This window comes from Rhinopithecus bieti, unplaced genomic scaffold (assembly GCF_001698545.2).
Source record: "Rhinopithecus bieti isolate Rb0 unplaced genomic scaffold, ASM169854v2 scaffold_44159, whole genome shotgun sequence".
Lineage (NCBI taxonomy): Eukaryota > Metazoa > Chordata > Mammalia > Primates > Cercopithecidae > Rhinopithecus > Rhinopithecus bieti.
Genome location: NW_016818573.1, coordinates 1,812,778 through 1,828,928, shown reverse-complemented (window position 1 = coordinate 1,828,928; position 16,151 = coordinate 1,812,778). Strand labels below are relative to the sequence as shown.

Sequence of the window (16,151 nt, the reverse complement as noted above, 5' to 3'; positions counted from 1 at the left end):
CACTGTGTTACCCATGCTGGAGTGCAGTGGTGTGATCTCGGCTCACTGCAACCTCTGCCTCCTGGGCTCAAGCGATCTTCTCACCTCAGCCTGCAGAATAGTTGGGACCACAGATGCAAGCACAACCACGCCCATCTAATTTTTGTATTTTTAGTAGAGACAGGGTTTCACCATGTTGCCCAGGCTGGTCTCCAACTCCTGAGCTCAAGTAACCCGCCCACCTTGGCCTCCCAAAGTGCTGGGATTCCAGGCATGAGCCACACACCTGGCCTGTTGGGTTACTTTTTAAATCTTCCAGTTCTCTCTTCAGCTATTCTGTTACTGCATGTTAATCTCTCTTCCCCTTTTAGCCCTCTTTTATTTGCATGTATCTTGTGGTCGTTAGGCGGTTGTATTATGTACACTGATATGCCAGTCCTCTTGTTTTTGTCTCTGCCTCGTCTCCTTCATGGTGGTTTCTTTACTTTTATAATCTGTAGGGGTTTTGTTTTGTTTTGTTTTGTTTTTGAGATGGAGTCTCGATCTGTTGCTCAGGCTGGGGTGCAATGGCGTGATCTCAACTCACTGCAGCTCCACCTCCCAGGCTCAAGCGATTCTCCTGCCTCAGCCTCTGAGTAGCTGGGATTACAGGTGTGTGCTACCTCGACCGGTTAATTTTTGTATTTTTAGTACAGATGGGGTTTCACCATTTTGGCCAGGCTGGCCTCGAACTCCTGACCTCAGGTGGTTCACCCGCTTCAGCCTCCCAAAGTGCTAGGATTATAGGCGTGAGCTACCACTCCTGGCCCAATAATCTGTAGTTTTTATCACAAGTTCCCCTTTGGAAGCAGCAGGGTTTTTTTCCAGTTTTTTTCAGCTTTTCACACCCTGGAGAGAGACCACACTCCTGCTTGAAGGGCAGGCCCTGGAGTTCCAGGCTCTTTAGGGTAGCTGTTTCCACTCCCGGCCCTGAACATCTGTTCCTTGCCACTTTCTCCAACTGGTCAGTGCAGACAGATTAATATCTTAGCCTTTGGAGACCGTGGAATGTATCCAGGGGGTTTGTTTCTTGCTCCCCAGACTCCTACGGTTCTTCTGTCACTCATGGGTATAGGAGTCCAGGCACCCAAGCCTCTATGCTGATCTGAAACCCCCCAGGGTCAGCTCACTCCTGCAACCCCAGCTTCGATTTCTTTGTCTTTGATACATGGAGCCATCCCTTTCTTTCAAGCTCGCTTTTTTTACACTTGGGTTTTTTGTTGTTTTTGTTTGTTTGTTTGTTTGTTTGTTTGTTTGTTTGTTTTTGAGACAGAGTCTTGCTCTGTCACCCAGGCTGGAGTGCAGTGGCACGATCTCGGCTCACTGCAAGCTCCGCCTCCCGGGTTCACGCCATTCTCCTGCCTCAGCCTCCCGTGTAGCTGGGACTAAGGCGCCTGCCACCGCACCCGGCTAATTTTTGTATTTTTAGTAGAGACAGGGTTTCACCGTGTTAGCCAGGGTGGTCTCGATCTCCTGACCTCGTGATCCGCCCGTCTCGGCCTCCCAAAGTGCTGAGATTACAGGCGTGAGCCACCGCACCCGGCCTGTTTGTTTGTTTTTTGTCTTTTATTTTTCCTTTTTGTGGAGAATGGGATTCTCAATATATTGCACAGGCAGGTCTCAAACTCCTGGACTCAAGCTGTCCTCGCGCTTCTGCCCCATTAGCAGCTGGGATTACAGGTGTGAGCCACCGCACCTGGCTCAAGTTCATTCAATAAAAAAAACTATAAATATAAGCATTGGGAGGGGTCCAGCCATCTTCTCCATTCATCATGCCACTGGGGCGTCCCCACTGAATGCCACCAGTGCCAGGGAACTCCCTACCTCCCAGGGGTCTGGAGAGACCCAAATCTTGCTCACACTGAGGAACGGTGGACAGCTGAGGGCAGGTCTTCTCCAGGCAGCTTGAGTAGGGGGAGGTAAGGATGAGGATGGGTGGGTAACATAACAAGCAGACCTCGAGGCCAGGTGTTTTCAGGGACAGAAGAAGTCTAGGGGCTGCTGGGTCTCCTCCATCTCCATCCTGGAGGCTCCTGGGGGAGAGCCGTAGTCTGGGTCCGGCTGGTGTCTGGGGCCGTGGGGGCAACAGATATTCCCTCCTGGAGCCTCAATGGCGGGAAAGCATCATCACAAACTCTGCGGGAGAGAAGGGCAGGGCTTGGGCCAGTCCATGTCAGGGATCCCAGGAGGTGCTGGGCTCAGCCTGGGCCCTGGAAGGACAGGAGGGTTTTCTGGGAAGGAGACTCACCGTCAAAGTCTACGGTGCCATCCCCATTGAGGTCCACTTCTTGGAGCATCTCGTCCAGCTCAGGACCAGCCAGCGGCTCCCCGAGCAGAGCCGGTACAGCCTTCCGCAGCTCCGCTACCGTAATTCGTCCATCCCTGTCCCTGTCAAACTAAGGTCCCCGCAAGGCTCATCCCCTCCCACCCAAAGCTGCCTCAGCCTGCAGCCGGCTCCACTCTTTTATTTTTTATTTTATCTATTTTTTTATTTTATTTATTTATTCTGAGATGAAGTCTTGGTCTGTCACCAGGCTGGAGTGCAGTGACGCGATCTCGGCTCACTGCAACCTCTGCCTCCAGGGTTCAAGTGATTCTCCTGCCTCAGCTTCCTGAGTAGCTGGGATTATCAGTGCCCACCACAACCCCGGCTAATTTTGTTTTTTGTTTTTTTTTGAGGCAGAGTCTCACTCTGTCGCCCAGGCTGGAGTGCAGTGGCTGGATCTCAGCTCACTGCAAGCTCCGCCTCCCGGGTTCATACCATTCTCCTGCCTCAGCCTCCCGAGTAGCTGGGACTACAGGCGCCCGCCACCTCGCCCGGCTAGTTTTTTGTATTTTTTAGTAGAGACGGGGTTTCACCATGTTAGCCAAGATGGTCTCGATCTCCTGATCTTGTGATCTGCCCATCTCGGCCTCCCAAAGTGCTGGGATTACAGGCTTGAGCCAACACGCCCGGCCTATAATTTTTGTATTTTTAAGAGAGATGGGGTTTCGCCATGTTGGCCAGGCTGATCTCGAACTCCCGACCTCAGGTTCTGCCCACGTTGGCCTCCAAGAGTGTTGGGATTACAGGCGTGAGCCACCGCACCCGGCCAGCCAGTTCCACTCTTACCACTGCCTGTACCTAGATGCTCCCCCACCCACCATCTCTGCCTGTGCACACCTTTCCCATCTTCCCACACCAAGGTGGTTTGCCTCCTGCTCCAGGAAGTCCTCCTGGATGGATCCCCTAGCTGAGAGTGAGCTGAACCCTCTCTGACCCATCCCTGGGCCCCAGTCCCATCTCCTGCAGGGCTCTGGGCCTTCCCAAGGCTGAGACCTGAGTGAGAGGCCAGCAAGGATGCCACCCAGCCCTGCCCCCCTCTGCCCACCTCACCACACTCCGCACCTCTCGGAAGGCGATGCGCAGCTCTCGCACCCCCAGCATATGCGCCGTCTCCTCCCTCAGCTTTGGGCCTATCAGTTCTACAAACTCCTCAAAGTCCACACGGCCACCCACTGCGGACCCAGGAAGAGTGTCACAATAGTGAGGGCATAAGGGCTGAAGTCAAAGGAGGGACATCCCACAGGCCAGGCACCCCCACCCCCAGGCTCTGCACCTAGGAAGAAACACTCCTGTCCACGCTTGCAGCAGATAGGAGGCCGGAACCCCCGTCCTTGGCTGCTGGGGTGCCAGGGCTGCTTCTGTTCTGAGCAAAGAACCCAAGTGTGCGAGGAAGAGACCAGGCTTTGGAGCCAGATAGTGCCCGGTGCAAATCTTGGCCCTGCTGCTGATGTGCGTGGCACTGGCTGACTTACCCTCCCTTCCTCATCCTAGGAATGGGGCAAGAAGCCTACTCTATGGGGTTCAGGTTCATGGCCATGAAGTACTGGAGCCCAGTGGGCAGCAATAAATGCCACTTCTGAACACACCCATGCGGTCTGTGCCTCAGTTCTAAGATGCCATCAGTCACACAAAGCACTCATGGTCACACAACTGCTTTGGGGACAGAAAAGAAGCATGACACTAAATGTCCACCTCAATTGTAAATCACATCCCCATTTTGGAAATTATACGGAAAAAATGCCGGAGTCCTGGAATTAAGTGAATATGAGATTTGTCTGAGGACAGACCAGCGAAGGGGAACCACACAGTGCCTGCCATCAGACACTGAGTCGCAAGGCGTGGCTGGGGTCCTCTTGCCTCAAGGCAACCCCGATTCAGGCAGCTGCCACCAGGGCACAGGGCTGAGGCAGGGTCACAGAAAGAGAGAAGGAAAGGGTGCCAGGTGACTAATATCGGTGGAAAGCACTCTATCACTGACTCAGGGGCTTCTGGGTCAGCGAGGCAGGAAGGGCTTGGGTGGAAGGAGCAAATGTGTACAGCAGCCATGGCAATAGACATCCCGAGCCGGGGTCCTGAACCTGAGCCCCAGGGGGCTCTCCTGGGTCTCCGGACTGACTTGCTGGCCTGCCTTCCCACACAGAGAGGCAGGAGCTTGAACCCAGTGCCCCCGCCTGGACACCGCCACCCTCCCTCACTCCCACTGGCACCCCAATGGACTCCCAAGGGCCACCTCCTGCCAGCCCCTCGTAACCCCCTGAACCATGCAGGCTGCCCAGGCGGGCAGGCTCCCACACTGACTGCGCATCTTGATGTGCTGCGAGACCTCCAGGAGCTCCATCTCGGTGGGCATGTAGCCCAGGGTCCGCATGCAGTCACCCAGTTCCCGGTGGCTGATGTAGCCGTCACGGTCAGTGTCAAACTCCTCGAAGGCGGCCTGAAGCTCTGTGGGGGACGGAGGTCAGGCCCAGGCAGCCAGGCTCAGGGACAGCTCCCACCCCTGCCAGCAGCAAGAGCCACTCACCGTCTAGCTCCTCGGGGCCCAGCTCGCGGTCCTGCAGAGGTGGAGTCCAGGATGTCCCCAGGGCCAGCCACGGCTCTGTCATCCTTCCTCCTCCATCCCCTGCTCATGTTGGCCTGGGCAGGGCCCAGCCCCACCAGGGTAGGAGAAGGACGCTGAAGCCTCGTGGGACCCAGAAGGAGCAAGCTCCCTTTTGTGCTCCTGGGGCCTGCAGCTCCCGCAGAGCCCTGGTGTGAATGCTGGCTCTGCCCACCGCACACGCCGGCCTGAGACCCACCCTACCCCAAACCGCAGCAACCCTGCCCCACAGCCCAGGCTCAGTCTAGGGCAGAAGAGGCAGAGGGCCTCTCAGGGGCAGGGTGGGCTGAGCCCAAGGGGTGTGTCTCCAGCCCCATCCCCAGGACCCCCAGCCCTACCCAGGTCCCACCTAACCTTCCCGAAGACTTGATTGAGCAGGGGCCCGTATGTCCTCTGAGCAGCGTCGTGCCGGGGGTCAGGACGATGTCGGTGGGACTGGAGAGAAGAGGCCGGCCCAGGGGATGCAGGGGGTGCCCCCACCGGGCCCTCTCCAGTCCTGGGAGGGTTATTGCTGCTCCCCGGGGCCTTGGGGCCTGACTGCTCCCCAGAGCTGCCAGTGCACTTTCGAGACCCTCGGAGTCCCCTCTCCTTCTTGCTCCTCTTCCTGGTCAGCGGGGGCTCCTCTGCATCACTCTTGGGAGTCACAACCCCCGCGGGGGGCTTCTGAGGGCCAGTGGCCGGGTCTGGGCCGTGCTGCCCCCTTGCCTGCTCTGTGGCCATGGGAGAGGGATAACAGCGCTCAGAGACAAATCACCCCTGGGCACCCTTGACTTTCAGGACCCATAAAGCTGCTTATGCACCCCCACTCTTAGAGGCGAGAGCCTAGGATCGGGCTCTGAGGGGGATTAGGGTAAGTGAGGCAGGCAGCCCCAGCCCTAATCCCAGTCCTCTGCCTCAGGACTGGCCAGGGCAGAGCCAGATGGGTCCAGAGAACTGTCCTTGGTCAGAAGCAAGGGGCACCAGGACGTGGTGGCTGCCATGAGCCTCACATGCCAGATCTGCCACTTACTAGCTGGGGGATCCAGCAAATTCCCCTCCCAGCCTCAGTTTCCCCATCTGTAAAACATGGGGAATAATGCCAGGGTGCAGAAGACTCAGCCCAGTTGTGACATGGGCAGAGGCCTCCGTTAGGCAGAGAGGACCAGGGAAGTCACCTCAGGCGGGAGGAGGCATGTGGACAACAGCTGGGAGGTGGGAAAGGATGAGCGAGTGGCCCACTGGGGCCCCCCATGGGTGACATCCTGGCCAGAGCAGAGGGCATGTGAAATGGAGAAAGAGGCCAGATCACAGATGCCTGGAATGCCGTATCGAGGAGTATGGCGGGTGATGTGGGAGGAGGTGGACCTTGGAGTCTTAGAGTCTGCCTGGGGCTGGAGAAGCCCTGAGGAGGAGGGTCTGACTGTCCAGGTCCATCAGGGCTGGGGGAGGGGGTCTGGCTGGTCACTTGGCCCTACTGGGCCAGGGTTAGGGTTTCCCGGCAAGCAGCCCCATGAATGATTGATGTCCTCTCAGCTTGGGTTTCCTGCCCACCCGCCTTAGCGCCGCCAGGCGCCACACAGCAGGCCCGGCGAGGGCCAGGGGGACAGCTGGAGCGCTGGGCAGGCAGGCACACCCTGCTCCTTCGACCCATCGGCCTGTGGCTCCCAGGTAAGCCAGCCCTCACTGGTCAGGGCCCCGGGCTGGGGTGCCCAGGGCTCTGATCCAATAGGGAATGGAGACAGCAGAGGGGATCGGCCTGAGGAGGAACCCTGGGAGTATGGAGGGCACCAAACTAAAGGCCAAGTGGCTGCAGCCATGGGCCATGGACAGGGCCAGCCCTTCAGGGCATCTGTTCCCTCCTCAGACTGCACCACTACCTGGGCTCTCATTGCCATCCAAAGGAAACTCCCTCCCTTCCCTCTGCCAGTGGGGGAGGGCGAGGTGGGGCTGCAGGCCTCTTGGATCCCAGGTCTGGGTGCCCCCCAACTCCCCTCACCCTCACCATCCCACCACCATCCCACTGCAGAGCCCCTCCCCTTCTCCATTTAGCAGCTCCCGGAGACAAACAGGGGTCACCTCCTGCCTGAGCGGTGGGAAGTGGGAGAGGGTCGCGGTGGGGTGGAAGATGCTGGAGAGGCACCAGGGGCTCCTAGGATGGCCCTCCTGGCCCCAGGCTGCCAGGGTCCTGAGACTCAGACCTCATCTTGAGCCAATGAGTGACACTCGCTGGAGGGGAGGGCGTTCCCACTGCCCCACACTCCCTACCTTTGGGTTCCCTGGGCCCATGGGAACCAGAGCCCTCACTTCTGGTAATCCTAAACACTGGAACCCCAGGAGAGTAGGTATAAAGGGGCCTTGTGATGAGCAGACCAAATGGTCTTCAAACTGTGTTCCCTGGAACCCTAGGGGGGTAGGGGGTACTCTTCCCTCCATTAATTTGAGCACCCCCTTTTACTTCATATAGGAGTTCCACTAGAATCTTATTTTTATTTGAGACGGAGTTTTGCTCTTGTTGCTCAGGCTGGAATACAATGGCACGATCTTGGCTCACCGCAACCTCTGCCTCCCAGGTTCAAGCGATTCTCCTGAGTAGCTGGGCTTACAGGCATGTGCCACCACGGCCAGCCAATTTTGTATTTTTAGTAGAGATGGGGTTTGTCCATGTTGGTCAGGCTGGTCTTGAACTCCCGACCTCAGGTGATGCTCCCAAAGTGCTGGGATTACAGGTGTGAGCCACTGTGCCCAGCCTTAGAATACTTTACTTGAAGACAAAATTCCATACCATTAACAATGTTTGAAAGCTTCCAGGTTAGTCTACCCAGACACAATGGGATTCCACATGGCAGAAGATTAAGTCTGGCTGGACCTCACACCTGTAATCTCAACACTTTAGGAGGCCAAGGTAGGAGGATCACTTGAGCTCACGAGTTCAAGACCAGCCTGGGCAACATAGTGAGACTGTGTCTCTACTAAAAGTTTTAAGAGTAGTGGGTGCACACCTGTAGTCCCAGCTACTAGGGAGGATGAGATGGGAGGGTTGCTGGAGCCCAGGAGGTGGAGACTGCAGGGACTGTGCCACCACACTCTATCCTGGGCAATAGAGCAAGGCCCTGTCTCTCAAAAAAAAAAAAGAAAGAAAAGTCTGGGTTGAGCTCTGGCACTTCCCTTCCTACCTTCACTGATTGTCTGAACTTTCCTCTCTTCACCTGTAAAGTAGATTGTATGAGGGCTCCATGAGGTCATCCACTTCAAGTCCGTGGCAGAGGATAACTACCCACAAGGCGATGACAATGGCACAGGAAGGGATGGTGACTTGCCTGGAGACACACAGCACCGTCTCTCCCATACTCAGTCATTCACACCATCACTGATTCACCAGGCACCCACTCTGTGTCTAGCAGGACTCTGGGGACCCCAAATGCACACTACTATGGAAGCCAACCTGGGTGCCACCGGCCACGGGCCCCGCACGGAGCTTGATGATGAGGACTCCTACCCCCAGGGTGGCTGGGACACGGTCTTCCTGGTGACCCTGCTGCTCCTTGGGCTGCCAGCCAATGGGCTGATGGCGTGGCTGGCCGGCTCCCAGGCCCGGCATGGAGCGGGCACGCGTCTGGCGCTGCTCCTGCTCAGTCTGGCCCTCTCTGACTTCTTGTTCCTGGCAGCAGCAGCCTTCCAGATCCTGGAGATCCAGCATGGGGGCCACTGGCCACTGGGGACAGCCGCCTGCCGCTTCTATTACTTCCTGTGGGGCGTGTCCTACTCCTCCGGCCTCTTCCTGCTGGCTGCCCTCAGCCTGGACCGCTGCCTGCTGGTGCTGTGCCCACATTGGTACCCTGGGCACCGCCCAGCCCGCCTGCCCCTCTGGGTCTGCGCCGGGGTCTGGGTGCTGGCCACACTCTTCAGTGTGCCCTGGCTGGTCTTCCCTGAGGCCGCCGTCTGGTGGTACGACCTGGTCATCTGCCTGGACTTCTGGGACAGTGAGGAGCTATCGCTGCGGATGCTGGAGGTCCTGGGGGGCTTCCTGCCTTTCCTCCTGCTGCTCGTCTGCCATGTGCTCACCCAGGCCACAGCCTGTCGCACCTGCCGCCGCCAACAGCAGCCCGCAGCCTGCCGGGGCTTCGCCCGTGTGGCCAGGACCATTCTGTCGGCCTACGTGGTCCTGAGGCTGCCCTACCAGCTGGCCCAGCTGCTCTACCTGGCATTCCTGTGGGACATATACTCCGGCTACCTGCTCTGGGAAGCCCTGGTCTACTCCGACTACCTGATCCTGCTCAACAGCTGCCTCAGCCCCTTCCTCTGCCTCATGGCCAGTGCCGACCTCCAGGCCCTGCTGCGCTCTGTGCTCTCGTCCTTCGCAGCAGCTCTCTGCGAGGAGCGGCCGGGCAGCTTCACGCCAGCTGAGCCACAGACCCAGCTGGATTCTCAGGGTCCAACTCTGCCAGAGCCGATGTCAGAGGCCCAGCCACAGAGGGATCCTGTGGCCCAGCCTCAGGTCAACCCCATACTCCAGCCACGATCAGATCCTACANCTGCTCTACCTGGCATTCCTGTGGGACATATACTCCGGCTACCTGCTCTGGGAAGCCCTGGTCTACTCCGACTACCTGATCCTGCTCAACAGCTGCCTCAGCCCCTTCCTCTGCCTCATGGCCAGTGCCGACCTCCAGGCCCTGCTGCGCTCTGTGCTCTCGTCCTTCGCAGCAGCTCTCTGCGAGGAGCGGCCGGGCAGCTTCACGCCAGCTGAGCCACAGACCCAGCTGGATTCTCAGGGTCCAACTCTGCCAGAGCCGATGTCAGAGGCCCAGCCACAGAGGGATCCTGTGGCCCAGCCTCAGGTCAACCCCATACTCCAGCCACGATCAGATCCTACAGCCCAGCCACGGCTGAACCCCATGGCCCAGCCACAGTCTGATTCTGTGGCCCAGCCACAGCTGAACCTCACGGCCCAGCCACAGTCAGATTCTGTGGCCCAACCACAGTCAGACACTAAGGTCCAGACCCCTGAACCTGCTGCCAGTTCCATGCCCAGTCCCTGTGATGAAGCCTCCCCAGCCCCATGCTCACATCCCACCCCAGGGGCCCCTGAGGACCCAGCCACACCTCCTGCCTCTGAAGGAGAAAGCCCCAATGGCACCCCGCCAGAGACGGCCCCGGGCACAGGCCCAACGTGAGAGTCCAGGAACGCCCAGGCCCACGAGAGCGATGAGAGAGCACAGGGGAGACAGAGGAACCAGCCAGTCAGACAGGTGGGGAGCCGCGGACGGCGTTGTCCTTAAAAACCCTGCTGAGTCCCTCGGGCCTGGAAGAGGACTTGAGGGAGGGGAAACAAACCAGCCAAAAGTCTCAGGCAATTCCATGTCAGCGTCCCCTGCTCCCAGCCACCAGCCTTTTCCATGGTTGCTCCCAACACACACACAGTTGCCCGACAGCCTCCGAACCACAGCTAATGGTGTCTTGCAGGGTTCTGTCCCTCAACACCCCAGATCCTGCTGACAATTCTCCCCTGGGCTTCAGTCCTGCTGGAGGAAGACAATGGGGGCACTTTCCCCGGGCTTGACCCTTTGGTCCTCCCCTCCCTCTCCTCCTCTGGGCCTGGACACAAGGATGTGACACAAAAAAGTTCCTGCAGAGAACAGGGCCTCACAGGAGCCACCAGCCCCAAGAAGGAGCCTGAGGCCCTGGTGACCCACAAGCTGGCCTGGCATGGCCAAGCCTGGTCCACCAGTCTCCCTCCCCCAACAGTCATTGAGACTGGGGCAGGGCCTCCCTCAGCAAGGCACCAGAAGAGGCAAGAGCTGCCTAGCCTGGATTCAAATCCAGCTCTGCCATGTCCCAGCTGAGCGACTCTGGAGGAGCCACTCCACCTTCCAAGCTCCCATGTCATCGGCTGTTGAGAGGATGAAATGAGAGAGTGTGTAAGGCACCCACAAGAGCCTGGCGCACGGAGGGGCTTGGCAAACTGGCCTTTCTTCTTCTTCATCCACATACAGGGATGTCCCTTTAGAGGCTGGGGATGGATGAAGGAGGCAGCAGGGAGAGCCACCACCTGGCCCAGGCATCTGGGATCTTGTGACCAGTCTGGGCTGCAGACACCCAGGTGGCCTAAGATCAGGGGGCCGCCTCTGTGCCTTGGGGGCCTGCAGAGGACTTCAAAATCTGACTCTATTTAAAAGTTCGATTAGCATCTGCCTGCTCCCCACCTCCCGTGGAGGGCACCACTAGATTCTCTGTGGGGGCTGCAGGTACGGAGGGCCCCGAATAGCAGCCTGAATAGCAGCCTCCCTCTGAGCCCAAGTGCACAGATGGGAAGTTGTCCAAGCACACACAGCTCAGGGCACCAGTGGTTCTAGAAAGGGCAAGGGCTCCCAGAGGTCACACAGCCTCTCTAGGGCAGAACCAGTTCTTCCCTCTCAAGCTGCTGATGCTGCAGAAAAAAACTAGAAGTGCTGAAAGTCTATCTTCCAACCCCCACTCCACTTCCCTTTTCCTACCCATCGTCCTCTCCTGGCACCCACTGCACCTGCGTTCTCCCAACCCCCAGTGTTCCAGTCATACCCCCTTATCCCATTAGCTCAGTATCGTGACCTTCAGCAACTGAGATGCCCTTCCCAGCAGGTGTAAATGACAATGATGTCTGATGTGCAACCCTTCCCAGAGACACCTGCATTTTCCAAACGCAGCAGACAGTGCAGGCAGCCTAGGGTGATACAGTCAGGTCTGGGTTCTGGTTACTAACTTCCTCCCAACCCGTTTTCTCCTCTGTAAAATGGAGTGATCATGTTCCCCTTGCAGGCTTGGCAGTTCTGATCACTGACTGAGCCCAGGGATGGGAAGTGCCGTGGGCGGTGATGGTGGTGATAGCAGAAGCATAGTCGTAGTGATGGAATTTTGGGCACTGAGGCCCATGGGAAAGAGATTTCTGGCCAGGCATGAATTTATTGAATTCATTCATCCAGTATTTCTTGGGCACTAGCTAGATGCCTTTCTGGCCAGCCTTCCATTCTGGAGCCACCTGGGTGGGGTTAAGGGTGCACTCTCTTGGCTGGGCATGGTGGCTCACACCTGTAATCCCAGCACTTTGGGAGGCTGAGGTGGGCAGATCATGAGGTCAGGAGATCAAGACCATCCTGGCTAACACGGTGAAACCCCATCTCTACTAAAAATACAAAAAAATTAGCCGGGCGTGGTGGCGGGTGCCTGTAGTCCCAGCTACTTGGTAGGCTGAGGCAGGAGAATGGCATGAACCTGGGAGGCGGAGCTTGCAGTGAGCCGAGATCGCATTACTGCACTCCAGCCTAGACGACAGAGCAAGACTCCATCTCAAAAAAAAAAAAAAAAAAAGGGTGCACTCTCTGGTGACCATCAGGGGTTGTCTGAATCCTGGCTCCACCACCCACAGGCTGTGTGACCTTCCACAAAGCTCTTAGCCTCTTTGGGACTCAGTTTCCTCATCTGTAAAATGAGGGTCTTAATAATGGTACCCATCTTGCGGGAGTGTGAATCCCTATGAAGCATTCGTGCTTGTTAGCCATTAATTTGATGAGAGCAGTGGGCACCTCCTGGTCTCACTCAGCCCTGGGACCAATACTGAGCCACACACAGGCCAGCACCTGAGTGGCAGGTTGCCTGCCCCCCAGGCCTCCCCACCATGGCACTGCCTCCTGTTCCACAAGGGAAGCTCTTGCTCTCCCCATCCCATTGAAGTCCACACTCTGAGCTTCAGGGCCTGGACTCTGGTCCCCCTTGGGGCACTCCGCAGTACCCTTCTCCCTTTTCCTGGGCAGGGCTCCCAGAGCCTTTTCAGCAGGGCAGGCAGATTGGGAAATAAAACCTCAGCACCAGCCGCTTGCCTTCAGCTCTGGTCCACACTCCAGACCCCACCTCTTGGGGAGTGGACCAGCCCCACTTCCAAGGACCCCAAGGGGAATCCCACCCATAATGGGTGATTTCTATCCAGGAGAAAGAGCAGTGCTGACCATCACCCTTGGTCAGCCAGAGCAGTGGATGCTCAAGAAAGGAATAAGCGAGGTAGCTGGTACCCCAAAGCCGCCAGCCTGAGGGAGGTGGGGCAGACTCCACCTGTGGGACAGGATGGGGTGGAATGCCTGAAGGGTTTTGCAGAATAAAGAGGAGTTCTCAGGCCAGGCACGGTGGATCACACCTGTGATCCCAGCACTTAAGAAAGCCAAGGCAGGCGGATCAACTGAGGTCAGGAGTTCAAGACCAGCCTGGCCAACATGGTGAAACCTCGTCTCTACAAATACAAAAAAATTAGCCGGGCGTGGTGGTGCATGCCTGTAATGCCAGTTACTCGGGAGGCTGAGGCAGGAGAATTGCTTGAACCCAGAAGACACAGGTTGTGTAACCCCCTCGAGGGGTTCACCTTGCCTGCTGCCTAGACAGAGCTGATTCATTAAGACAGGGGAATTGCAATAGAGAAAGAGTAATTCATGCAGAGCCGGCTGTGCGGGAGACTGGAGTTTTATTCTTATTCAAATTGGTCTCCTTGAGCATCTGGGGGACAGAGTTTGTAAGGATAACTTGGTGGGTGGGGGAAGCCAGTGAACCAGCAGTGCTGATGGGTCAGAGATGAAATCACAGGGAGTCAGAGCTGTCATCTTGCACTGAGTCAGTTCCTGGGTGGGGGCCACAAGATCAGAGGAGCCAGCTTATTGATCTGGGTGGTGCCAGCTGATCCATCAAGTGCAGGGTCTGCAAAATATCTCAACTGCTGATCTTTTTTTTTTTTTTTGAGATGGAGTCTCGCTCTGTCACCCAGGCTGGAGTGCAGTGGCCGGATCTCAGCTCACTGCAAGCTCCGCCTCCCGGGTTTACGCCATTCTCCTGCCTCAGCCTCCTGAGTAGCTGGGACTACAGGTGCCCGCCACCACGCCCAGCTAGTTTTTTTTTTTTGTTTGTTTGTTTAGTAGAGACGGGGTTTCACCGTGTTAGCCAGGATGTTCTCGATCTCCTGACCTCGTGATCCGCCCGTCTCGGCCTCCCAAAGTGCTGAGATTACAGGCTTGAGCCACCGCGCCCGGCCTCAAGCGCTGATCTTAGGAGCAGTTTAGGGAGGATCCGAATCTTGTAGCCTCCAGCTGCCTGACTCCTAAACCATAATTTCTCTGAGACGGAGTTTTGCTCTTGTTGCCCAGCCTGGAGTGCAATGGCACGATCTCAGCTCACCACAACCTCCACTACCCGGGTTCAAGTGATTCTCCTCCCTCAGTCTCCTGAGTAGCTGGGATTACAGGCATGCACCACCACGCCCAGCTAATTCTGCATTTTTCAGTAGAGACTGTGTTTCACTCAATCCAGAGACTGGATTGAGTGGGGAATGGAGACTTTTTGGGATCTGAGGAAAGAGTTTCCAGATGGAGAGAACAAGATGCGCCCAGGTCTTCGGGTGGGAAGGAAGGTGGGTGGGATCTAGATTCTTCCAGCCCCAGAGTTTATAGAGCAGTAGGAAAAGCAAGGGCTTTGGACCCAAGCAGGCAGGCACCGCACCTTTCTGTGCCTGTTTCCTCAATGGGGTGTGGTGATGGGAATGAGATGGGGGACAAGCCCAAGGTAACTCTCAGACACACAGTGGGGGCTTCTTGTAGCCACAGACAAGGCTCCTGTGGCTTCTGCTCTTCCCCCACTTCCTCCTCCACCCGTCTCTTTCTGGGAAAGGGATGGTGCCATCGGTCAGCCGGGGCAGTGGATGCTCAAGGAAGGAATAAGGGAAGTAGCCAGTGCCCCAGAGTCGCTGGCCTAAGGGAGCAGGGGTACACTCCACCTGTGGAATGGGATGGGGTGGATCTGGAGAGGCTAGTCTGGGCTCCTTGTCACAGGAGCTGGCTAGAGGAAGAGAGAGGCATGTGAATGGATTTCCAGGCCTCCAAAGGATATGGTGGAGAAAAGAAGGCAAGGTGCAAGGGACTTGCTGGCCATGGCCCCCTTTCGACTTGTAATAAGAAGGCTCGGCAGAATGCACAGGTATTTACCCCGAAAAATGGGACTCCTGGGTCTTCCACTCATTCCATAAACACTGTTGTTTTCTTGATGGGCACAGTGGCTCACACCTGTAATCCCAGCACTTTGGGGGGCTGAGGCAGGAGGATTGCTTGAGCCCAGGAGTTCAAGACTAGCCTAGGGGGCCAGGCGCGGTGGCTCACGCCTGTAATCCCAGCAGTTTGGGAGGCCAAGGCAGATGGATCACCTGAGGTCAGGAGTTCAAGACCAGCCTGGCCAACTTGGCGAAACCCCATCTCTAATAAAAATACAAAATAATAGCAGGGCATGGTAGCAGGCACCTGTAATCCCAGCGACTTGGGAGGCTGAGGCAGGAGAATTGCTTGAATGAGGGAGGAGGAGGTTGCAGTGAGCCAAGATCACGTCATTGCACTCCAGCCTGGGAACAGAGCAAGAGTCTCAAAAACAAACAAACAAAAAAAATTAGCTGTACGTGGTGGTGCGTGCCTGTAGTCCCAGCTACTCGGGAGGCTGAGGCAGGAGACTTGCTTGAACCCGGGAGGGAGAGGTTACAGTGAGCCGAGATCGTGCTGTTGCACTCCAGCCTGGGAGACAGGCTCAAACCAAAACAAGACAAAAATAAAACACCAGCCTGGGTGACAGAGCAAGAGACCCCATCTCCACAAAACGTAAAAGAAAACTTAGCCAGGCGTAGTAGTGTGTGTCTGGAGTCCCAGCCAATTGGGAGGTTGAGGCAGAAGGATCCCTTGAGCCTAGGAGGTCGAGGCTGCAGTGAGCCATGATCATGCCACTGCACTCCAGCCCGGGTGACACACCTTGTCTCAAAAAAACAACCACCCCAACACCTGCTGTTGTTTTCTTTACATTGTTAACCAAGAGCATGAACTTTTATAACTTAAAAAGAGTCACGTGAACATATCCACTGTCCGTGTAGATTCTACGTTTATTTGTTGGGGGCGGTAATGGGGCCCTTTGGAGGTGTGCGTTCGGTCGGGGGCCGGGAAGGCGGGGCCTCACGGAATCCTGGAGACTCCCGCGGATGCCACTGTGAGAAGCAGGACCGCGAAAGGGCCTTGCGTTCGCGGAAAGGCTGCACCCGCACCTGCGGCGCCTCTGCGGCGGCCGCCGTCGGCCCTGCCCCGCCCGCTTCTTCCCCAGGAGCTGCAGAGGGGGGCGCCCTACCGGGTCCTGGGGCGGGGCCCCCCTGGCCCCGCCCCGCGGCGCCGCTCAGCCTCCCGCCCCGCCCCTCCG

The 16,151-nt window shown here is 57.1% G+C and overlaps 2 protein-coding genes across 5 annotated transcripts; one reads left to right on the top strand and one right to left on the bottom strand.

The window, feature by feature from the left end:
* Positions 1-1,573: 1,573 nt before the first annotated feature.
* On the bottom strand, positions 1,574-8,377 carry CABP4 (calcium binding protein 4). 4 transcript variants are annotated; one of them, XM_017857153.1, is made up of 7 exons: positions 8,362-8,377; positions 8,093-8,236; positions 5,295-5,650; positions 4,866-4,896; positions 4,643-4,786; positions 3,407-3,516; positions 1,574-2,414 (listed from the first exon to the last, which is right to left on the bottom strand). In XM_017857153.1, exons 2-7 carry the CDS (start codon positions 8,160-8,162, stop codon positions 2,217-2,219), a joined length of 909 nt encoding a protein of 302 aa, XP_017712642.1. In that variant the 5' UTR covers positions 8,163-8,236; positions 8,362-8,377; the 3' UTR covers positions 1,574-2,216. The 4 variants fall into 4 exon arrangements, with proteins under 4 accessions (XP_017712642.1, XP_017712643.1, XP_017712644.1 ...); XM_017857154.1 differs by lacking the exon at positions 8,362-8,377 and having other exon boundaries at positions 1,574-2,154; positions 2,267-2,414; positions 8,093-8,188; XM_017857155.1 differs by lacking the exon at positions 8,362-8,377 and having other exon boundaries at positions 8,126-8,324.
* Positions 8,270-10,104, top strand: GPR152 (G protein-coupled receptor 152). The gene is made up of 2 exons (XM_017857149.1): positions 8,270-9,414; positions 9,758-10,104. Exons 1-2 carry the CDS (start codon positions 8,338-8,340, stop codon positions 10,091-10,093), a joined length of 1,413 nt encoding a protein of 470 aa, XP_017712638.1. The 5' UTR covers positions 8,270-8,337; the 3' UTR covers positions 10,094-10,104.
* Positions 10,105-16,151: the final 6,047 nt, after the last annotated feature.

Coding starts and splice junctions, on each gene's coding strand:
- CABP4 (XM_017857153.1), bottom strand. CDS start 8,162: ATGACCTCATGGAGCCCTCATACAATCTACTTTACAGGTGAAGAGAGG. Junction 5,651..8,092: donor AGTTCAGACAATCAGTGAAG/GTAGGAAGGGAA, acceptor CCATGGCCACAG/AGCAGGCAAGGGGGCAGCAC. Junction 4,897..5,294: donor TCAATCAAGTCTTCGGGAAG/GTTAGGTGGGAC, acceptor CCACCTCTGCAG/GACCGCGAGCTGGGCCCCGA.
- GPR152 (XM_017857149.1), top strand. CDS start 8,338: ATGCACACTACTATGGAAGCCAACCTGGGTGCCACCGGCCACGGGCCC. Junction 9,415..9,757: donor ATCCTGTGGCCCAGCCTCAG/GTCAACCCCATA, acceptor GCCCAGCCTCAG/GTCAACCCCATACTCCAGCC.